The sequence below is a fragment of the Larus michahellis genome, chromosome 1, assembly GCF_964199755.1.
Source record: "Larus michahellis chromosome 1, bLarMic1.1, whole genome shotgun sequence".
Lineage (NCBI taxonomy): Eukaryota > Metazoa > Chordata > Aves > Charadriiformes > Laridae > Larus > Larus michahellis.
In genome coordinates, this window is record NC_133896.1 from 127,481,459 (window position 1) to 127,505,831 (window position 24,373).

General features: G+C 38.0%; 1 protein-coding gene across 3 annotated transcripts in view; it reads left to right on the top strand.

Moving 5' to 3' along the window:
* EFHC2 (EF-hand domain containing 2) overlaps positions 1-22,921 on the top strand; it is a 64,636-nt gene extending 41,715 nt beyond the window's left edge. Inside the window, exons 10-15 of one of the 3 annotated variants that reach the window (XM_074572875.1) lie at positions 1,497-1,693; positions 6,010-6,143; positions 11,674-11,871; positions 12,438-12,530; positions 20,083-20,176; positions 22,604-22,921. In XM_074572875.1, coding sequence (XP_074428976.1) covers positions 1,497-1,693; positions 6,010-6,143; positions 11,674-11,871; positions 12,438-12,530; positions 20,083-20,176; positions 22,604-22,699 — 812 coding nt within the window. In that variant the 3' untranslated portion in view covers positions 22,700-22,921. Of the gene's footprint in view, positions 1-1,496; positions 1,694-6,009; positions 6,144-11,673; positions 11,872-12,211; positions 12,252-12,437; positions 12,531-20,082; positions 20,177-22,603 lie in introns of those variants that run through there. The other 2 variants (XM_074572876.1, XM_074572877.1) reach the window with 2 other exon arrangements.
* Positions 22,922-24,373: the final 1,452 nt, after the last annotated feature.

Below are 24,373 nucleotides of genomic sequence, written 5' to 3' on the forward strand. Positions count from 1 at the left end.
GTGCTTTGAGCCTGGCTCTTGTAGATTTCCATCAGAATTTCTCATCAGGTTTCAGTGTGAAATCTCTAACCTAATGAGATATTTTTGGTTGTTTTTCTTTATACCACGTGAAATGTACTAACTTGTAACATTTAAAAAACAATTTTGGGACAGAGGTATTAACGGTAAGTTTCCAATCTAAGTGCACAATTGCAGGGAAATAGAGACAAGAGCGAAATTCCAATCTTACAGAAACCACTTTTGTTTAAATATTACAAACAGTTGCCAGGGTTATATAACCTAAAAATTTCATATTTGTTTTAATAGCTGGGAGAAAAAGAATGTGTTAAGATTAGAGTTACATTAGTGATTTGAATAGTTTTTTTATTCAAGCTAGACCTGACTGTGACCATAGTGTATTTTTTGTCTTTTGCTTTTACGGTGCTAGTAAAGCAGTTAAGACAGATATCTGATCCAAACTCTGGTTTAATAAGTAGTTTGAGTTTTACATTCATTTATAATTTTGACTGTAAGAGGCATTTTATTGCACTGTTCATCAGCCTTTTATTGGACTTGCATCACTACCTAATATGTAAGACATCATTAACCATTACTGAAGTATACATTTTGGCTTTTGACTTGGAAGCTGGGATGTAAACAGGAAATGAACCTCAGGCACTACAGAGTTGTTGTAGGGCACATATCCTGGCGAAACTAAACGTGTGACAGCCAGTTTTCTAGAAAGCTCAGTACACGCAATGCAATCTTGTGCACCAGAAGATATTACTGGAAAGCAAAATGTTCCTTTTAGTTTCTTCATACCCTTGAGCACTGCATGCGGTTTCCAGTGGCACAAATAAGATAATTATAATGTGAAAAGAGATAATGTGACATACCCAGCTCACAAAGGCAATAACAGATCACAGTTAAATCGGATTGGCAGAACAGTATGTGGAAGATGGTGTCATGTCAAGTCCTATTTTTTTTTTACATTCAAAAGCCCTTAAAAACAAGTTAGAATTACAGTGCACCAGAATTCCTGATCTTCGTAGGACTGTGCTATTCTAAGTTGTGAATTTTGTGAATTCTTTTTTTTTTCTTTTTTTCTTTAACTGTTCAAGGATAATTGCCTGCATTTTACACTTTGCATCTTACGTTTCTCATGGGTCAGTCCCAAGGCTGGCAACAGGGTTATGGGAACGATTTGAAGAGGCACATTTCTGTCCCATTTTAAAGAAAAGAAAAAAAGGGAAGGTGTTTGGCAGGCATTCAAATGAGACATGTCACAGAATATGCACAATGTAACTGTTGCTGTGGACACCGACAGAGGCAGTTCTTTTAACAATGAGAGGGAAGGGGACAGTATACTATAAGACAAGAAACTCAAGGACGAAAACTGATTTAAATACAAACCAGCTAGTTTGGGGTGTCTTTTCGGTTTTCTTCTGTGTTTTTTTTTGTTTTTTTGCCCCCCCAAGTAAAGCCACAAGTAATGATTTACAATTCTATTCTCATAGGGATACTTGGTGGGAAGTTCTTGGAAAGAGGTCGCATTAAGAAGCCTGGGCAGGAGCTCTTTAAGAGTGAGCCATCCAAGTACTTCAAGGCTCAAGATCTGTTTGTTGGAGCCAGAGTTTGTTTCCATGGTCACAACTTTCTTTTGGTGGATGCTGATGAGTACACGTTCAACTACATGGAGAAGCATGCAAATGAGGTGAAGCAGGCTTTTGTTACTTTCTGTTATCTTTAAGGACTGTAGTTTACCTGTGTATTTTTCAGAATTATTTATACCTAGTTTCTTCACCCGAAGTTCACAGCCCAGCGCTCTCTGTCTAGCAATGGATTTAGGAGAGGCTAGCTAGGGAGTGCATGCAAGCCCGGCCACTCTTTGCCGTTCATTCCCCTTCTACTTTCTCAGCATCCACCCTTATTGTTTCTCAGCATCCACCCCTGTTGTATTAGGGGTTGTTAGGAGGAAGTATCTTTTATCTGTTATAAATCAACCTCCCACTAGTTCAATCCCCATTCACCTTATGCACCACCTTCATAATTTTGTAAATCTCAGACATTCTTCCCCCTTCCTATCCAGTCAAGAGTTTCAGCCTTTATAGTCTATCTGTGCAAGGTAACTCTGAGATGTGGGGAATGGAACAGTGCACAGTATTCAGAATGTGGGCACATCCAATTTAGAGTCTTACTGATGAGGGTATTTTATTCCCTGATGTGATTTTTTTGGTTCATACGCATTTGTCTGCCAAAACATTTCCCTTCTAATATTAGAAATTCATATCACAGTCTGGAATTCAAGCTCACAGTTTGTACTGCATTCCACTATCTTTTGGTGTTCCCTTCAGAGGGAAGAGCAACAATAAATAGAGAGCTGGGGTGCCTCTGCTGATGTATAGTTTATGCTAGCAGTCATTACACAAATGGCTAGTAAAGAAGCCCTCATTTGCCAAAGCCAGAAACATATGCAATAGGAGGATATTGATTCTCCTATAGCAATTGTCACAGAGGTCAAAAAAGAAAGGATACAGGGATGGAGAACCACAGAAGAGCCACAGAGCGTTTTGTCAGATTTTATATTGGTTTGGTAAGAAATGTAGATTATTGGGAGGTTTTTTGGGTTTTTTTTGGTTTTTTTTTTATGATGAAGTTTGTGCTGCAATATTTGAATAAATGTACGCCAGTATACTTGGAAATTTCTGTTATGTGCAGCTCTGACCCAGTCACTCTGAGACGCAACTTAAGAATGCATCAGCTCAGGAGCCAAGGCATTTCTGCATTCTGATCCCTCTTCTGGATTGTTGCTTCGTCACAGTGTGATCTTGAACATCAGGACTTTGGGGTAGTGTGTATGCTTCATAGCTCATGGTGGGGTGGCAGCATGAATTGTGTCTTCAGCAGACCTTCTCTAGAGCTGCCCTTTTGCTTAGGCTTGCTGAGAGCATGCCTAAGGAAAATATCCAGGAGGATTTATCAAGCTGTGGTACTCTGCCCATTTGTCCAGACCTTTTGTGGATGGAGAAGGAAGAAGGTTCTTAGTGCAAGTTTTAATTGTTCCCTGTCTGCTTCCTCACTAAAGTGAGTGGACCTGCAGGACACCCAAGACACCAGTAGGCCCTTCTTGGGGACTGCGAGTCTTGATGCCATTGTGCTGCTGAGGCAGAGGTAGATTCAACACGTGCTGTTCTCACTCAAATGAAAATAGCAGAAAGGTGTGCTTTCTTAGTAAATTAACGTGGAGTTAGCACCACCTGCCTTCCCTGGAATAATGAGGAAGGTCTGCAAAATGCTTGTTGATGTAAAATGCTACGACTGCTAAATGCTTTAAGCGGTAAAATACAAAGCTATATACATTATGTTTTCTTACTGCTGGACTGTTTCTTCTAGTAGAATCAAAACCAATTCTGCTATTCTCCAAAATGCAGAGCGCATCATTAGATTGTAAATGCTCTTTGGAACTGCTGTTTGCGTTGATTATCTTGGGTCAAACAGATGAGATCTTAGTTTTCCAGATTGAATGATTGTACATTATCAAAATAAAATCACAAAATGGGAAGAAGTAACACTAAAAATACTTCTTTAAAGTGAATTTTGAAATGTTCTTTGCACAGTTAAGATTTTACAACAGCTGTTAGAAAAAAAGCTTTATTCTCCCAACGGTAGTTGCTTTATTCACATCCTTTGAATAGAGCTCGAGAAGTAAGGGCACACCTTGTTTGCCTCAGTTCATTAAGGGATTGCATACTCAATTCACAAGAACTTCAGCAAATTTTAGAGAAGAGCAGAGCTGGAAGATGGCTTGAAGAAGGGGAAACAATTTTAAGAGGACTATTTGTCAGTTATTTCTAAAATTAGAAAATAAATAATTTTCCTTCTGAATAGACAGAGGTTTCCTTTCAGCAGGACACATCAGTACGTATTCTGAAAACTGGTGAAAGAAACCCAGATGGAATGTTTTTCTTCTGGAAAATGCCATTTTGACCACATTTCTATAGGCATATGTTGATTTAGATGAAATTTTGATTGGGTAAACATAGTGCAGGTGGGAATTGATTTTGCTATCATTGAAACATTTGTTTGACTCCATATGAGGTATTTGGAAAGCTTAAATTTTCTGTTTTGAAATTGTATTTATTGTATTGTTTTTAAGTTATAGGAAGAGAAAAATCATTGAGTCTTGTAATTCTGATTGCCACTTGTGCTGAAAGTAACTTTATGGATCTAATTCTCAAAATTTTTCAAGACTTCTAGTCTCTTTTACAATTTGTGGGAAAAAGATGTATTTAGAAAACATAAATTCACTTCCAAAGCAGAATATGCGTGCTGTGCGCAGTCCTACCGGTATATCCAGGTTTGAGGAGGACTCTTTGAAACAAGGCATCCCTCCTTGTGCCTCTGTGGAAATTAATTTAGCATCTCTGGAACAGTCTCCATTGTTCAAATCTTGTAGTCTTCTGCAGCACAAACAAGGAGGTTGATTTTACTTCCATTGAATTCAACATAATAACCTCTGACTTAAGCCAGACCATGAAATAAAACTAGATTGTGACTACAGCATGTCAGCAATTACATGAAAAGCAGGAAAAGATGTTAAAGAGTTATTGCCATGTTACTCCGATACTTGATGTCTATGTAGGTGTTTGGAATATGCAGTTTAGAAAAAAGATGTAAAAATAACTGCTTTGATAATGTAGAGAAAGCAGGTTTTTAAATAGACAGAACACTTTGTCCATCTTTAAATACTCTAGTGATTGATTCCTTCTGCCCAGGCTTTTCTCAATCTCTGTTCCTTGTTTTTTCAAAAATGCTATGTGCTTGTGGCCCAAACAATAACAGCTTGGGGAGAGGCTTGAAAAAGTTGCCATTTATAAAACTTTTTGGTCCTGCTGCTCCACACCACTGCCTTGCAATGCATTGCATGCCAGGCTTGTACCTGGAGCAGTTTTGGCATGTGCAGCAACAGTTTTCTCTAAATCTGAGCATGTTACCTGCAACCACTGATACATTTATTAAACCTGGATCACTTTATACTGCTCTGGCAGTGCCATAGGGACTTTAAATACCCTTTTCTAGATCCCTTTGAACTGATACAATGCTGTAGACAAACTTCATCATAATTAGAGCGAGGCCCAATCTCTGTTGTGTCCTTAATACCAGTCATACCAAATTTCAAATAATTGCTAGTAAAAACAACATTGCTTACTGGAAGAAATGGGGGGAAAAAAACTGTGTTTGGAGAGTTCATTGTGCTTTGTAAGTTAGACAGAGCATGACAGATATAAGGGCATGTCAGTTATTCATGCTTGCACTCAACCCTTATTTAATGACTAAATACATAGATGTTTTATGTTAAAAATGAGTATAGCAAATAAATCTTTGGTAGAGTTCTAACACAATGTTCTGAATGTAGGGTGGAAGTTTAATTGCTCCAGTTCTGTTTACCTAAATTTAATTTTATTTTAAGGGCCTATAGTTAGAAGAAATAAGCATTCTTCTAACACAACAGGAAAAACTGGTTCTTAACAAATTTCCAGTTGCTAATTCTGAGTATGTAAAACAGCACACTCAGTCCAATATGAATGAGAATATCTGTTCAACAGTTCATCAGAGCCAACAGTGAAATGATTAGTTTTAACATGGTGAATTTTATTAATTGAGAATTCAGTGAGATGCACCAACATAAAATGAGAAGCAGGTTACTAGAACTGTTCTTTAAATGTTTCTGCTTCTGCTTTAACAACTCAATGTTTGAAGCAAAAGTGTCTGTCCTTTTATGTAGTTGGAATAAGCTTTTTGAGAGTGCATGACCTGATGATTTTTGTTTAATTTTTTATATTCTCAGTAGGAAGCAATTTTTTCAGTAGCAAGCTTCCCTCCAAACTTAACACAGTGCTGACTTATGCATTTGAAATGAGGAAACTAATAATACTTGGCAGTTCAGCATTGCCCTGCATCTTGACAACTCTTACTGGTACGTGCATAGTGCCTTTCCCTCTAATGTATGTCTTGCTTTTCTTTGTTAAGTTCTCCATGGCTGATATTGGTATCATCCTCAAGAAACTAAAAGACACAGCCGAACCTCGTTCCCGAGAGATCAGACAGGTGTTTGCAGCCGCTGACCCTGAGCGTAGCAAGGTGATTGAGTATGAACCTTTCAGGTAAGACAGTGGAGTTTGTTTTTTAATATTTAATGAAGGCACATTCCACAAAAATGTATAGAGCATGGCTGTTTCTTGATGTGTTCTGCACAGTGTTAGCTGACAAATGGTGTACATTTGTTTTGCGTTTACTTGGAGACTGTGTGTGAAAAAGAATGTGAATCCATGCACCAGAAAAAAAGGAGAAATGTGATAGTTTCAAGTAATCTGAAAAGCACAACTAAAATCTGTCTGCTTTTTATGGAGCTGGCACAGGGTGTTGTGAAGAAGGGCAAGTTAGCAGTACACACAGTATACACTGAAAGATAAAGAAAAGTCCATCCTGAGAGTCAAAGAGTTAATTAGTAGTTTTGAAATTCAAGAAGGAATGTTTGAGTTGCCTTCTGAAAATGGTGTTATTTGGGTTTTGAATCATTGATAAATAAGAGAGTCTTCACGGAACCAAGGTCTATTGAAATTATAGGATGCAGTGGTAAGCATCTTTAAAAAAGACTGGAAAGCAGTAGTGAGAGCAATAATTAATGCTGGGATAGTGATTTCAGCATAGATAGGGGGAGTGGAAATCTGGATTCTGGCAATGATCCAGATTCTGCAATGGGCAAATGTAGAGATACTTGAAAGGGGAAATCGTGCTCAAATGCAAGCTGATTTCAGTTTATCCCATAGCCAGAATACTTGAGCAGTGTTGTGTCGGGTACTGGTAAAGTTAATGATGTGGAACAGAGGAGGAAATTTTACTTAGAAGCATTTGGTTTTCAGTGGTAATATAGTATATATTTAGGAACCGTCATAATAACTAAAGCATATAAGTAGATGTATATTGCGTGGAGTGTCATCCCTATAGGAATGTTAACCAAGGTAGAGATTGCTTCTGAAATATCTCAGAAGAGGTATAGATCAGCAGAAGCTTCCTCCAGCAGTTCAAAGGGAAAGCAGTGAGAAATGAAAACAAGCTGGTATTCAGAAATAAAAAATAAGTGATTAAAAGGTAGGACTTAAACTAAGAGAGGCCACAGTTATTGGCAGCTTTTGGTCAAAATATTTGTAGACTCAGATATTTTACTCAACAGAAGCAAGATTTTGAATTGATAATTGCATTAAGAGGGAAAATGTTATTACTGGAGTAAGAAAGGTAGAAAATTGAAACTTAATGTATATCTGGAGAAACTTTATAGCACTTGGAAAAGGGTTTTAATTTATATGCACAATAAATGTTTAAAATCAAATAATTATGGTTTTAATTCAAATTATGAAATAATCATCTGCAAAACTATCTTCTTACATGCAATAAGAGCAGGGCAAAGCTTCAGAATGTTTGCATGACGAAACTGGTGGAGCACACTTTTAGAAGGGATGATTATGCAGGGAAAGATTTTTATTTTATTAAGGAGAGGCTCAGTTGCATGTAAATTTAATCACAGTTGTATTCTGTGCAGCTGTGAACAGCCCAGATGATTAATTTAGGGTAGTGCTGTTCTGTGGCATGGAGTAAGATATGTCTAGCTATACGGTATTAAGGCACTTGGTTTCATCAACAAAAATGCAGTATCCCTCTCCGTGAGCAAGAGTGAAAGCAGCAGAGCCCACCTAATAAATGTTTTCTTGGCCTCAAGTGCTCACCTGGCCAGCTGGAGCACCTACTAACGAACGGTCTCATCCCTCCTGTGGTGGAACCACAGGGAGGGTCTACTGGGAAGTGTTCGCATTGCCAGAGGAAGAACTTGCCTCTAAGGAAAATTAACTTTTGTGCTTTATAGTGATTTTAGTGATTTTGTTTCTGTTAATTTATAGGATATCCAGTAATCTAAAGGGTCTCTTTTTTTTTTTTTTTAAATCTATGTATTTTGTTTTAGAATGAAAGAAACATTTTTAATGCTGAAAGCAGGAGCAGTTCTTTGCATCTGTGAAAAGTCAAAGATACTTTTCTGAGAACAGAATATGTATTTTTCTTTCAGTTCTGCATTTTCTTGTGTACATCACTGTTTATTTTTAATCTGTCGTGGCATTTCATGATTATAACTGTAACTACAAATGATTATTTTTAGTACAGGCAATTATCTGTGTGACAGCTTCAACCAGCATGATAATCCTCTTATCTTAAATACAGCTAAAGCTTTACTGCACTCTGAACTTGGCTGTTCAGATTTCTTCCTTTCTACCTATGTAATTTTATATGAGCTGCATTTAAAAATACACCTGTAAGTATGATGTAGTGAAGCGGAATTGTAATTATACAATTTACTTCAACTACTTTCAGAGCACAAATCTATGGCACATCGTCCTGGAAATAAATGCATGGTGTACACTGAAGCTATCCCCTAAGCTATTGTTAAAACTATTGAAAACTTTGTTAAAAAGAGAAGAAAAAAAACCCCAAAACTTAAACTTAGATGCCTGTGCATCACATGGTCCTATCCAGACTGCTTTTTCTCATAAGCTACTGGCAAGACTGTTCACTGTTGGAGACAAAGAAGCATGTGGGTTTAACAAAGATGTCTATCTTCAATTCAGTTTAAGAAATAGCTCTTTTAAGCAGTTTATTATTATTCCTTCTTTCTCTACCAAATTCAGATTGCAATCTGTCTTACTCTTCTAGAACAACAAAAAAAAAAAGTAAACCAAAAGATAACTAAGCTGTGGGAACAATTGTTGCAGCTTGTTTCTTTTTGTCCGGAAGAGTTTAGATGTAATTCTGTTTGTGAATCTCTGGTATCGCTCATTAGTCCCTAGCAATCACTAGAATATGCTTTAATTCCCAAACAGACAATGATTTTACCTGGGAGCTTTGGTGATTTTATTGTCACTAACTGGCTTGAGAAAATAAAAGAGCTTTAAAATCCCGACACTGGCAAAATCTGTGCCATGCGTGGAAATCCAGTCTGTGGAAATACTCAGATGGTGATGTTATCTACACGCTTTCAGCTTTCCCAGCCCAAGCATTTAGAGTGCCAGCCTTATCAGGCAGTACTGTCCTCTTCTTTGTGTTTGCAGTAGTATTACTGCAGGCTCCAGGGAAGAGGCTCCAGTTTTGACTGGATCTTTGAATGCTGCTACAATATAAATAGCAATATTCAGTAAGTGGAATAATAATACTGTCAAGATAATGATAATATTAATAGATGGACCGAGTTTTGATCATTGAGTTTGCATAATCTCAGATAAGGTTTGCTACTGTCAACTTGTCTTCTCCTTACATTTATCTCCTGCCACTGCAAATAAAGGGTCTTTCTGACTTATTTAATGTGAAAAAAGGAGACATTCAATCAAAGTAGACACTATGCTGTGTTTAGCATCCTTTTTTGAACAGCTGTGTAGGTGCAATCATGTTTATGAACAGGTATCTTCATTTGTGCAAGCTTCTGAGAGGAAGCAAGTGAAATGTTATGTTTGTTGATGAAATTTTGCAATTTGGAAGAATACTAAGTTTCTGTCCTTTCAGTTCACATGTGGATGTTAAGAGACCCATTATCAGATTTATTCCAGAGTTTAACTATTCTCCAGGGAGAAGTTCGAATCTTGTGTCAGAACTTTGTGCATCACTAGTAATTTCTTCCATTTGTTTTCAAAGATTGGTATATAATCACAGTGATGCAGTACCCTTAAGGGTACCACAAGGTACATCTCTAACTGCATCAGCAATTATGGTGAAGTTTATTCTTAGTGCAGTTTATTCAGAAATATTATATATAATTAATCTAATTTTGGCTGAAGCACATAGGCCTATGTTGATGCTTGCTGTTTTAAAAAAGTCCTGTTGAATGTGAGTTCACCAGAGGCAGACACTTGGGATCATAATGCCAATGTATCATAGAATCATAGAATGGTTTGGGTTGGAAGGGACCTTAAAGATCATCTAGTTCCAGCCCCCCTGCCATGGGCAGGGACACCTCCCACTAGACCAGGCTGCTCAAAGCCCCATCCAGCCTGGCCTTGAACACTCCCAGGGACGGGGCATCCACAGCTTCTCTGGGCAACCTGTTCCAGTGTCTCACCACCCTCACAGTAAAGAATTTCTTCCTAATATTTAATCTAAATCTCCCCTCTTTCAGTTTAAAACTGTTACCCTTCCTCCTATCACTCCTCTCCCTGATAAAAGAGTCCCTCCCCGTCTTTCCTGTAGGCTCCCTTTAGGTACTGGAAGGCTGCTGAACAAGCCCATCTCTCTCAGCCTGTATTCACAGGAGAGGTGCTCCACCCCTCTGATCATGTAGTTACACTAAGCCAGGTTTGACAAGAGTGCAGGACACAGTAGTGCAGGACTATTTGCAAGTCCTTTAAGTTGCCACTGGCTGATGATGATCTGCAAGCTTCACTGACCATGTAAATTAAGGGCAGATAGTATGAGAACAGCTGAGGTGATCTACAGTTCAGGCCAGTTTTTTCCAGGAGAGCAGGAAGCCTCCTAGGTTTCCTTGCATACCTTACTACTGTTTTTTTTTTCTTTCCTTCCGTTGTGTCGACATCCAGGACGTATGAGGAACTCTGTAATCATTGAAGGCAACAAAACCCCTACTGCAAAGACAGTGTGGTCTTTAAAAGTAGTCCTTCTCCTCCCTTCCACGAACAATATCAAGCAGAGGGAGATTGTTATGAACTGTAATTATTAGTCTTGGTTCTTAAGCTCCAAAGCTTGTGTCCACTTGCTGATATACTACAAGTACCTTCAGGAGTTTACCGAGAAATCACTCCAGCTCTATTACCAGCAACAAATTCTTGATACTAGAAGGAATGACTGGTCATTCAGTGCTAGCACTGGCCCGTCAGATGGATCTCAGGAGCATTTCTTCTTTCTTGAAGTGGGCTGATTTGTCTGAGGAACACAAGCAATCTTGGGAAAGCGCATCTCAGTTCTTCCCTGCATAGGGTCTTCCTCCGATGACAGTGTCCAAGCATAAACCGGTCTTGCTACTGCCTCCTATCTTCCATTCTTGGTAACCCTTGTAATTTCTGTAATTACAGCAAAAACTACCCAACAGGGCCAGCTTTCACAAGTCTTTGTGAAGTGTGGCTTGACACTTGATTAATATTGTGTTCTCTGTTGGGATCTTCTGCCCCACTTCTCCTCTGCCACTGTTAATTCTCTCTCTCTATTTTATGCAATTGTTGTTGTGCATGCTTTGTGTTTACAGATAATTAATTACTGCAGAATGCAAAATATAATTAGAAACAAAACAGGATAATACCTTGTTAATTCACGATCTTGTTGGATAAATGCAATGACAAATATTCTGCTAATATTCCATGCCGGTATGGCATCTCCAGGTAAAAGGCTTCAATCAGGATTATTATGTATTTTTTTGTAGGTATAGCCAGCTACTAAGGAAATGTGGACATCTTGCAAAAGTTTAAGATTTGTTAATTTTCATTATACCTCCTTGAACAGATCTGGATTTCAAATTTAAAGATCTAAATACAGCATTTTATGATGAATGCATTGTAATTCCTTCTTCACCCCCTGAAATGTAGTGATTATTAACTGTTTTTAACTCCTTTATTTAAAACTCAAGTGAGCTGTTGTTTTTGTGAACAGAAATTTGATAGCCAGCATCACTGATGGAGCATTTTCAGAACATGAAATTATCACTCTTGGGCGCTATTACAGTGTGAGAGAGGAATATGAAATGGACCTCCACTTCCTCCTTGCAGTGGCTCAAGAACAACTAAAGAAAAATAGCTTTGAGAATTTTGAACAACTGTCTGCAGTGTTTTTATACAACGACCATGAGAAGTAAGTTTCCTCTGTTTATCCTAAGCTGTTATTTGGGAAGCTCTACCTACTTTCTGTTTGTTGCTGAGCGAATGATATATTGTGGCCAAAGGATATTATTTGTAATGTTAAGCCTCTCTCAGCACTTGACAGTAGACAAGAAAAGGATAGCCTTTTTGCCTCTCATTTTGTTTGTGGACTTTTTATTGTAGCTACTGTACTGAACGTTTTGCCTATTCACAGGCAAAACAGAGTATTTCAAATCAAAGAGGAAAAAATAGTGATTTAAGGGGAAAAATAAAGGATTTGTAGCTGATTCTTTATATGACTCATTTGCCCTTTTTGTTCTCTGATGTCACAGATAAAGAATCACAGAGAATCACTAAGGACCTCAGCCCGGGGTAGACAGGCCACCATGCGTACTTCAAATTTCTTGGCTTTGTAACAGTGAAATTTCATTAAACCTTCTTTTCTTTATCTCTACCCCAATATTCCTCACGTGTTTTCCTATTCACAGCAACATTCACGTGAAATAAATCTGGAAAATACCTAATGTACACTTGTCCCCTCTCTTTCTGTTTATGTAGATGTGGAGCGCTGCCCCATGAGATGTGCAGGACTATTTGCAAGTCCTTTAAGTTGCCACTGGCTGATGATGATCTGCAGGCTTTACTGACCATGTGAGTTAAGGGCAGATAGTATGACCTGCCTGGATAGGTGGAAATCAGTGCTAAATATCTACTGCAGACAGAGTTCTTAAGTATTTGTCATTTACCTAATATTAATCATTTAATGATGCTGATTTTGTCGCTATACACATGTGGACTTTCCTATTTATAGAATATTTATGATCAACTGAGGTGCATCCACCTTGGCGACTTCTATTCATCTTGTCTGGCATGGAAGATCATCTGGGTTTTGCCAGAATTACATGGAATTAGTCTTATGGGAATCAGCTACTGATACTTATCTATGACATTCATTTTTTTTTGCATTAGTTGTTCCTGTGCATATGTAAGGTAAAACCAATAATCTTGTAAAAGCACATTACGTGAGTTTTAAGAACCATACCAAGATGAATACAATGAAACGTCCTTGAATCAAGTAGTCAACATCAATAGTAAATAAAAGTGGTTTGCTAGTCCTATTAATCTCACCTGAAACGTATTTTATGGTAATTTTTAAAAAGGAAAAGGACTGTTAGCATGGTTTTGGTATTTTTCCACAGCACATTTGATTGTTTCAAGACAAATTGCTTGGCTAGCTGTATTAATGGGAGTAGAAATGAAAAGAACTAGTATTCAGTGCGCTTGTATTAAAGGCTAGAGTTCGGAGTACCCTGTGGTGTTTTGAACACTTATGTCATGTTGAGTTTGGTTTTCATGGCCAGATTTTCTGGTAATAGGTTTAAATACATGCTCACTGGTCTCTTCTTTCCCTTGTGGGAAATCCTTAAATATTTTGTCTGTTGCCTTCATACTGTGTTAAAAGCAGGAGCTGGTCTTGTCTTCTGTCATGTTTAGATGCTTTCAGGTAGATATGCTTCTTGATTTCAGGAGGAATTGCAAACTAAGCATCTGGATTTATCAAATAATGAAAAGACTCTTGTCAGGCAGAAATGTGGAATCCATTTTAATAAAACATCTTTGTACTGCAAGCAAGACTTCCTGCTTCAATCGGTATCAACAAGACTGCTTTAAGAAGCCTAAGGGGCTATTTTTCACAAAGCCCCCTTTTCCAGACCAAAAACTTTCAGAATAGTTCCCTGCAGTAGCCAGATAGATGACTTTGGCAATTTGTTTGCTGTTCATCACTTCTGACAGTTAGTTACAAACAGGAGTAATCAGAAGCATGTCTGAATTTTAGGATTAATTTAAACCTCATTTTTAAGAACTCCCACAAAGCTGCCCAACGCAAAAAGTGTTGGAGGGCAATTGACATCCTGTCCTAGACAAGGGGTTCTCATAGTTTCCACTTCATAAAGGTTGAAATTGAATAGATGCACAGACAAAGGACTGTAGGTTTTCCTTTATGTACTAACTCAATGCTGATGAAAAACAGACAAGCCTGACACATCGTAGGCTCCAGAGGTGCGTTTATTGTTTGTGAATTTATGAGGGAAAGCTTTTGTGAGATGAACCTCTTCTCTCCTGAAGAGTCCCAGTGTAGGCAGTTAAAAAGAAAAAGCCCAGTACACTACAATAAAAATTAGAGATAAGCTTAGAAGACAAGGAGGAGACTAAGGGTTGGATTTCACCCAGGTACCCATGACAGCTGAATTAGGATTCAGCTGCTGTAAATTCTTTTTGTAGGCAATGGAGGAGGAGAGAGTTATCTCCTCAGCCTGTATAAGAGCTGGATTTCTAAATTGCCATCCATTTTCCTTTGTTTCTAAAGGGGCTGTGGCCAGACTGTATCACAGGTTTCTGTTTGAGAAAGGTAAATGGTGTGAATCTGGGCCTCAGAAATGAGTGTGAGAAGTGCTTCATTATCTAGAGTGCTACGTGTAATGCCGGTTCTAAGTTACACTAACAGCTGCTTCAAAAGACGGCACTTTGTGGTGAGTCACTGCACTGCAGATAAGAAGGAAGACTGTCGCATTCTTAGTAATGTGTGCAGTTGGCACTGCCTGGTAAATTTATTGTTTCGTGAGGGTGCAGTCAGGGAAAGATTTTTTTGAAGTCTATTTAGTAGGAGTTAATTTCCAGTAATCTGGAAATTGAAGGAGATTTAGACTTTTCTCTTCCTTTCCTCCTGCTTTCTGTAGTTTTCTTTGAGACTGAGGAATCAGGAAACAGGCAGGTTTATTGTTAGTGAAGAACAGTCTCACTCCTGGAGAGTATGCAATTCAGTGTGGGCCAAGTTTTCAACAATATTCTTTCCCTGTGTTTTTTTGGATGAGGAAGCACGTAATTTTGTGTCCATTGATGTTTCTGAAGCAAGCAGTGGCGGTCTTCCTACTGTGTGTATCTGTATTTATGAAGGAAGAAAGTGGTACAATAAAAGTTGTTGGATTGATTCCCACAAAATCAGTATATGTAGCTAATGCACTAGCTGGACCCTATTCAGCTATAAAATGATGCTAGACAACATGATCAGATAGTAGTTGAAGACTGAAGCTGTATGTTTATTCAGCTTTGCTGTCTGAGATTACGTGGCAACTGTAGGACTTAATGGTTCTATTTTTCCATTTTGAAAGGTAATACTCTTAAAGTATTTATTATTTACATTTGTAAATTATACTGCAATGATCTGTCACTTATTAAAAGCATGGGATGGGACTAAAAGTTACTGTCTAATTTTGTGGTCACCTCCAGATGACCCAAGACTTTGTTTACTGTACATAAACACTATTCAGTTTCCACAGAGTGTAGGGAGAATTAGCACAAAGACTCTGAGGTTTCATAAGACACTTTAAAATTGCCTGTCTAGAGTAAATTTATATTTTTAATTGTGGGATGGTGGAATAGTAGGATTTAGGTACCCAACAATGTGTCCATTTTTCCAATTTACCTGAGCTGGCTTATTAAAAAGTATTTCCTTTCTCCGTCAGCATTTTCTCACGTAGTTTTTTATTCACAGGACAATACAGACTTTTAATCACGATGTATTAAGCAATGCATATGGTACACCATTTTTTCTGCCAGAAAACCACAGTAGTCATCATAAGCATTTCTTTAAATTTATGCAGGCATAATGAGCAATTATAGTTTGTTTAATAAATAAATGCTGCTAAAGTGCTTAAGTAATGGATTTAGTTTGGGTTTTTTCAGTTATTTTTTATTTACTGCAATGCTAAATGTATGCTAACAAGGACTTTTCAAGACGCAATCCTGTCCCAGAGGGTATATAAACAGCTGGCAGATAAGGAAAGAAAAAATGGAGGGAAGAAGGAATGGATGACAAGTTTACGAGTATTACATGTTGATTATTCCACATTAGTTTAGTTGTTAAGCATATGTCCCTATTTTTTAAAATATGATTTTTAATTTCTGTTAAAAACAGCTGTGTAGTTCTTCAGCTCTTCACAGTATGAGGGTTAGTCTGTTGGACTCTGGAGGGGGGCTTGTTGTTTTGAAAAAGTTAATCCCAGGTAGCAGTGCCTCATGGCAATGGGCATCCTACATGGTCATCCCAGATCTCAAGTCACTAGTAGGGCAGGCCAGGCCACTCCTGCATGCTCAGCTTTTCTCTGGTTTGTGGCTAAGCATTGATTTTTTATGTAGTTGCTTGTCTGTAATGATTTTTAGGGCTGACCTATTTCTTTCAGGAAGCAAACCCTCTTTTCCTGCTACAGCAAGTCTCCTGCTAGCAGGAGCAAGACTGGAAAGGGTCACAAAATTGTTCTCCTGCACTCTGTCTTCTGCTCGTTACCTTTGCTGCCTGAGACTCCTTATGCCATTTGTGATTAAAAGACTCTCCAGCATTAATATTCCGATCTCTTAAAAGAAATTATTTCTGTTATTCAGTATGCTGAGAAACTGATGGTTCAGTTTATAGTTCATAGAATCATAGAATGGTTTGGGTTGGAAGGGACCTTAAAGATCACCTAGTTCCAACCCCCCTGCCCTGGGCAGGGACACCTCCCACTAGACCAGGCTGCTCAAAGCCCCATCCAACCTGGTGTTGAACACCTCCAGGGATGGGGCATCCACAGCTTCTCTGGGCAACCTGTTCCAGTGTCTCACCACCCTCACAGTAAAGAATTTCTTCCTAATATCTAATCTAAATCTACCCTCTTTCAATTTAAAACCGTTACCCCTCGTCCTATGGCTACATGCCCATGTAATGGCCCCCTTTAGGTACCGGAAGGCCGCTATAAGGTCTCCCCAGAGCCTTCTCTTCTCCAAACTGAACAAGCCCATCTCTCTCAGCCTGTCTTCACAGGAGAGGTGCTCCAGCCCTCTCATCATCTTCGTTGCCCTCCTCTGGACCTATTCCAACAGGTCCGTGTCCTTCCAGTGCTGAGGGCTCCAGAGCTCCCCATAGTAGCTCCAGGTGGGGTCTCACGAGAGCAGGGCAGAGGGGCAGAATCACCTCCCTTGACCTGCTGGCCACGCTGCTTTTGGTGCATCCCAGGGTGTGGTTGGCTTTCTTGTTGTTCCTAGTTGTTCAAGTCATGAATAGATGCATACACAAGATGGTAGCCATTACTTCATTTGTACTGATCAGCTGCATAGGCTTGTCCGTGGTTGCTGTTTTAAATCTTTTCGTATGAGCAGTTTATGACAATTTAGGTGTATACCCGTGTATCAAACAGGCTGAAAAATCCCAACATTTTCTCTAAGGTTAAAGTAGTATGATGCTTCCCTTCTATTATTATCAGATAAACTTCTTAATACATGTTATTCAAAATTAAGGAATTAAAAAAAACCCCTCTGCATGTACATTAACTTTTCACATAAATGCTTGGGTTACAGATTTCTTGATGGGAAAGAAAAAATATTAATAAGTAGCCTTTACTCACCAAAGCATATTCAGGAATAGTCATAATGTGATTTAACCAGATTTTTCACGTATCTGGAGTATTTCATTGTGAATATATTTTTAGAAGCAGAAATGTATGATTATTTCTGTAATGTCAAAGAAAAAAAAAGCTCTGCAAACTATGATAGGGATGGGGGAGTGGCTTTCATTGTCTAAAATCACATGCATTGGTGAAGTCACAGGGCAAAACTGAAGAAAAGCATGGTTTCAAGAGATCTTCGTTGCATCTTCGTGATAAGACAAATGTAATTTCCTTTCCTGAAGAGCACTGTCAGTTTCAGTCATATTAACTCCAGCCACTGAAATGTATGATATCTCTATCCTAATAATGCACAAATTGATAACATCTCCTCAGTCCATCTGGATACTCTGTGCCAAATTGCAAGTGTGTGCATTTAGTAGATTGATACAATAAGTCACAGCAGGACAGAGATCTAAAGAGTAGATTTTATTTTATTTTTTCTTTCTGGATTATTCTAGAGTAATACTTTAAGCTGCTTTCTGTAGCTATTTAAATATGGGATTTAGGAATCCCATTTCTTGTGCTCGTGTTAAAATCTTTCGTTATAGTTAACTTCATGCCCATGTTGTCATCTCAGTTTGCTAGTGCTGTCACATTAAAGGACTTTTCTCCCTGTTAATGTATGTCGAAAGCAGAAGCAATGCCTTCCTTGACTTCATCGCCTCAACATAAGTTTAAGTAGTTACATGCCTTCACTTTTACTTTATTTAAAAATCCTGCTTCTAGAGCTCTGCATCTTGGCAGTAGACTTAATCTTTTGACTTTTCAAAATTAGAAAATATATACAGTAAAAGAAAAAAATATTTGTCATTATAGTTCTGAAATTCAAAATTTGTGTGCCATAGTTTTTTTTCCAAGAGGTATAAGTTTTTTATTGTCTTGTTATATCTAATGCAAAACTCCTTTTGCCAATTACCACCTGCAAAAAAAAAAAAAACAAACCAGAAATAAGCAAGAACCCCTTAGAAGTGGGAATGATAATTTTCTTGTATATTGGATATATTTCCCAAAAGTAAGGCTTTATGAAAATGTTAACTTGCGTGTGAGCTATTGTAAACACGCAAGCTATCATAGGAAGGTTTCTCATGGCAATGTTTCATGCTCCTCTTTAATACTAGTAACAGTAGCATTCTTTTCTGACTTTGCTTTCATCTTAAGCATAACTCACTCTACTTAATGTTCCAGTTTATCGCTAGCATCTCTGTTTATGGCTGTCGGTATATTTTATTATTATCTCTCCTGCTGACTATTAAATGGAAGGTGTGGGGGGAGGAGGAGGAGAGGATGAGTTGCAGTTTATTGCAGTTTATTTTTGTCACTAGATTTATTTTTTCCTCTTCTTTGGTATTGTTTTCCCAGTTTCTGCTGTAAATTCTCCCTTAAAGTACCTTCATGCTTAATTTTTACCATAACCCGCTGCAGTGGTTGAAGGGTTTTGAGGCCCATGTTCTGTGCAGTGCTATTTCTTTAAGAACAACATAAAATGGTTTTCTTTAAGAAAGAAAAGACTTGTTTCATGGAGATGACCCTGCTTCTGTGCAGTACTATTTGTCTCACCAGATTACAGGACAGAATTTTTTAACCTGGTGTTTCCCACCAAAGAATAGGTATTGAGTCTTGCTAGTTATATATATCTCTCCGTGGACCCCAGTGAAGCACAGACACTTTCAGGGTGTGCTTGTGTGCCTAAACCAGGTCCCTTTTGTATGTAGGTAGTGTTCGGTGAGACAGATGTCATTCACAGAAGCTGCTAGTACAGTATTTATGGCAGAGCAGTTAAGCTGTTCATTTCAAGAACGATTTGCATGGTAGCTTCAGCTTGTGGATATCTTTCAAGCATTTGCCTAGTCCCGCTGAAATAGCAGTGGTTCCCAAGTGCCTTAATCACCCGAGTGTTTTGCTGAATTGAGGACTTTTTTTTGTGGAGCTGCTTCATTTGAATCAATGTCAGAAGGATGATGTGGCTTACAAATCTGTTCCCATGGGGTTTATTAGTGCAGGGTAATGATTTTAGAAATTTGAGGGAGGGAGACAGCATGTTCCACGTGTACCTGTAGACCTCAGTGGGCAGCATATGTATCTTCATGCATTTAGGGGCCCTCATAACTGACACAAATATATATTTATTCCATAGAAATGAAGAATAATGCCATAAAACAACTACAAAATGACAAGGCTTGTGATTTTTAAATCTGGCTGTTATTTGGTACGTTAGAGAGCTGTGTGTTTTTCAATTGTAAATTGATCCCAAGGTGTGTGCAAACAGCATTTTGAAGGATTGCTTATTTTCAGGAAATAAAGCAGGTCAGTTGTGTTATAGCACAGCTCACTTGTATCATTCTACATGTTTCTTTCCTACACAAAGGAATCATACACTGATCATCTCACCTTTATGTTTGTCACCAATTGTGAGATCCCAGTGTTGGAAAAGGTTGGGCAATGCTTCAAAAGCAAAATGAAATTAGTGGAAATGTAATAAAACGTGAAGAAGTTGAATTCTACTATGAGAGATAATAATAAGGTGTAAGAATATTGAATAGAAGGTATGATATAGAAGTTCTGACAGTTTGGTAGTGTTTTTCTGTACTCTGCCAGTGTTTGGTAATAAAGGAGTGAAAAATTACTATCCAAAAGGTAATGTATTAGTATGCTGTAGATAACATGATACAACTTTGTTAAAAATTTCCTTTAACCTTGAGTCATCTTACGGATATTGTGCTCAGGTTTGGAGATGACCATAAGCAAGTGGAATATAAAAAGTTTGTGGATGGGCTGAACTGGAGAGAGAATCAAATCCCTGCTTTCCAGACAATAAAGGTAAAACCAGTGTATCTGTGCAAAGGAACAGTACAGTACGTTGATACAATTTGTCCAACTTCAACATGAGTGATTTATCCAATGGAGACCACAACAGGTTTCATATTTGCATATGTTTGCCTATTTTCTTCAAGTAATTAATTTATTTTCTGGGAGGTTTAGAATGAAGCACAAAAATCAAACAAGGCCCTGTAACACTCCCATGCCTAATAAGTGTCACATCTCTGTGTCATTTTTCTAGAAGAAAAAAAAAGAGAAGGAGAAACAGGTGTATTTGTCCATGAACAATGGGCATGAACACCACTTCACCCACAAATATTGTCGACGCATGTCAAATGATCTGTTTGCTTGCTGAGATAGTCGGAAATACTTTAAACTTCACTGACACTGCAGAAAGTAGTTATATAACTCCATAGAAACTTGTACATAATACACCACATCACGGGTAGGTGTACAGCAAGAGCAGTATTGATGGATCAACTTTGTATATCTCCACCAGCCTGCTACTTAGGGTAAATTAAAATGTGGTATCAACAAGCTGCAGAGATTAACCTGATCTTGCCATCTTGTGCTAAATGGAACATTTAAAAATAGATGTGAATTATGCTGATTTTTAAAAACTTTGTAACAGATAAATCCGAAGCCCTTCTGACAACATGTGGGTTTGCTGTTCTGGCCTAGCCAATGTGTTGCTATGCTTGTACAGAATGTGTTTGCTTGTGTTCAGACCATTTAGAAACGTAGCATTGCTTTAAATTCAAGTTCAATGGTGGCATAGTTTAAACTAATATTCCTCAGGTACTGTGCTATTAACCTGACTCCTCTCTCTTACTTGGCTTACCAGCTCTTTCTCCTGTAGCATCTCAAACTGTCGGTGATGTCTAATGAGGGCCCAATGCTGCTGGTTTGCTCTGCTTTCCCTGGTGGTTTATTTCTCCCTTTGTCATTGAGAAGAATTTTTCCATCTTGTAAAGATAAAATCAAAGCCCTTGTATGTGTTTTATAAAGCTGTCCTGTGGTTAAAAGTGTGCATTAGGTTTGTTCAGTGGGTAGTCTTTATTTTTACAGAAGAATTCTGTGCTTGAATTATAAATCAGTATTTGAACAGTGACTGTTCTCAGGAGATTGTGTCAGGATAAGGGGCCTCATGACTCTCAGTACCACAGAAATAGAAAGGTCAAAGCCAGTGCCCAGAGGATTTTTGCCTTGAAGACGGTGCAAAGCGCTGTACCAAAAAGCAAGGGTGAAAGAAGCAGAGGCTCATATACACTTGCTGTTGAATGGGTTTGACCGTTTCCTTCCCCTCACAGGATGCCGTTGAGCATGAGCTCATTTCTGGCAGGTGAGGGAAGGAGATGGCTCCTATGGGGTGCAAGTGGTGGTGGAACCAAGAGCTAGCCTTCACAAGTTGAAGGTGTGGAGGAAAAGGTGCTTGTGAAACAAGCAGGAGGTTGAAATGGACATTTGTGGTGAAACGTATGTTCAGAGCAGCATAAGAGATGAGGTTTTGTTCGGGTATGAAGAAGATATTATCTTTGCTTGGAGGACAGCCAGTGGATGGGCTTTCTGGGAGTAGCTGATGCCTAAGAGCCCTATCTAAGAATGGTACATGAAGTTATGGGAGGAAGGTTGCAGCTGAAATCAAAAAGGAAGAAAGAGCATCAATAGAAATTATAACCAGTCATCATCATGCTAGGATAATCAGTTCCTTATTGGCTCCAAAGCCTTGCTGTAACCGTCATACTGACATACAGCACTGTTTTTTTAATGAACTGCGCCCAAATTGGTACAAGTATAGTTTATTCAGTTTTATTGACTTTATTGTTATCTTAATTAGCTGCAATACCTAGGCTATCTTTGGTGTAGTGCAAGAATATTTTAATGAAAACATCAATACAAAATGGAAAAAAATATAGAAAGGAAGAGAATTAAATCTTGTTCAACTTTAGAATCCAATTGTCATTCTGATCATTACTTACCATGAATTAACAGCAATATTTTGGGGCTACAGCACTTGTATTTGACAGACAGATTTCAGCAACAGAGTTGTGCTTATTTAGCTGACTTTAAAGCTTATTTTTCTTTTTCTTTCTCTCTACATCATTATTTTGTATGATTTTTGGTGTTGAGACATAGATGACTTGCAAGACTTTCAATTATAAGTGTCTTAATGAAGACAATATAGCATTATTTTATTTGAAAATATTTGCAAAGCGGCAAATGATAGAAAATATTTTTAATAAAATGTTGTGCAAGATCGATAAAAATGGGTGTGTAGTAATCTTTTAAGAGGATGTGTTATATAAAGTTCCACTTTTTCACAGATTTGGAAATGAAGCAGCTCATTCAATCTTGTGTTGACCAGCTTTTAACTATTCTTGTTTTCAATACTATATTCTAAGATATTCTCTGGGTTACTAATTTCAGAGTGAAGATGACTTGAGCGGACAACCACCATCCCTTCCTGTGAAAGGGATCAAATACTTACCTCTTCTGGATGATCTGTTTGGCAAGGAAGAATAATCTGATCTGTGCAAGGCGCTTTGGATTAGTGTTTCAGCTCCAAAGTTTATTTAGACAGATACTGAAAAACATTCCTTGTAAAACAAAAAAATCAGATATAAGTTTTATTGCATGTAATTTCTTATTCCAACATAGATGTATACTTTGTGTGTTTTTGTAACTCCTTCTAAATCAACAGTACTCTTTCATACTTATACAAGCATAATTAAAACTGTATCCTCTAATCTTTGTGTCTGGTTATATGGAGAATTTACAAGTATTGAGAAATCTTTGAGTCAAACAGAGCAAAATCTGACTGACCCTGCTTTATTCTGCAAACAAAAGAGGTTGTTGGATGACCTCTTAAAATACTATGTCGGACTGTATTAGCACAATAAGGTAATACCATTCAAATTTCCTCTCTTGCTCTTTATCTTATATCTGGTTTTGCTGTATCCCTGTGGTGACGCTTAAGTACTGTTTGCACCAAAGTTCATTATTTTATGGGGGAAATACTAGCAGGGTTTTAGCACTGTATAAAGTTGCTCTAGTATCAGAGATAATTATAGCCTTCCAATGTAGAAGTAAGTATTTTGCAGCCACAGCACGGAAACTATCAGTTCTTGCTTTTTGTTTTAAACGTAACTCAGATTTGTAACCACCCAAGTTTACTTAAGTGAGACATGTATGAAGAGAAGGTGTTTCAGTACAATTTTAGTGTGCAACTTTCTTGCAGTAGCACTGTACTTGCCCTTTGAAAATTAATTGATGCCTTTCTCTTTGCTCAAAGTTGCAGTGACTAAATGGAGTTCCTGTTAGCATTTTTGTATCTTTTTAAGATTATGCCAGCTCAAAGCCATGATTAGATCTGAATTTACTGCATGCTTTTGTGAGAGAAGTAATTACCTCAGTTTAAAGAATGGAAAGCTGAGGTGAAGGGGAGAGCTGACTCATCCATGGTGATTCCACATGGGAATGGGAAGAAGTGTTAGTCAGCGCATCTCTGCTGGTGGCTGGAAAACTCACACAGTCAGTAGACTGGGAACCCTGCCCTTTCTCTAATCTGAAATTACAATTTGCGGAGGAAGTGTTTGATTTAGAAGGATGAGAATTAAACATATCTAACTTCCTAGTTCAAAGAATGACTTAATTCAGTGATTCTGTATCTTTTTGGAAACTTGGAGATCCCTTTTAGAATTATGATTCCATTTAGAAATACCTTGCTGCACTTTTGCGTGATAGTGTAAATGAAATTTCTAATTGTATTCTTCTCTCTAGCCCCTCCAGCTCCTTAGAAGAAATTCTTTTCCGTCCATATGGCAAAATATGAAGCTTGTGGCAGTTTTTTGCCTTTGTGAGTAAAAAAGGACTTGAGGCAAGGCATAATTATGTGTGTCGCTGCTGCTTAGGAAGATGTTTGCAATAAAATAGGTAAGTGATGGTTGTGTCCAGGGGGTCAAAAAGAAAACTGTGAAAACTTGTTGAAGTGCTTTAAGTTGTAGACAAGACCATGTACCGCTTTTTGATCCAAAAAAGGAAAATGGTTTCTTACAGGACAAGAAAAATGTGCCTGACCATGGGGATAGTGTCATGAGCCAAAACAATAATAACTTGTGTTTGAAGCCAGTTTGATGAAAGCTGAGGATTTTTAAAACATGCCACCAAGACTGAACTTGTCACTTTAAATGAATGCAG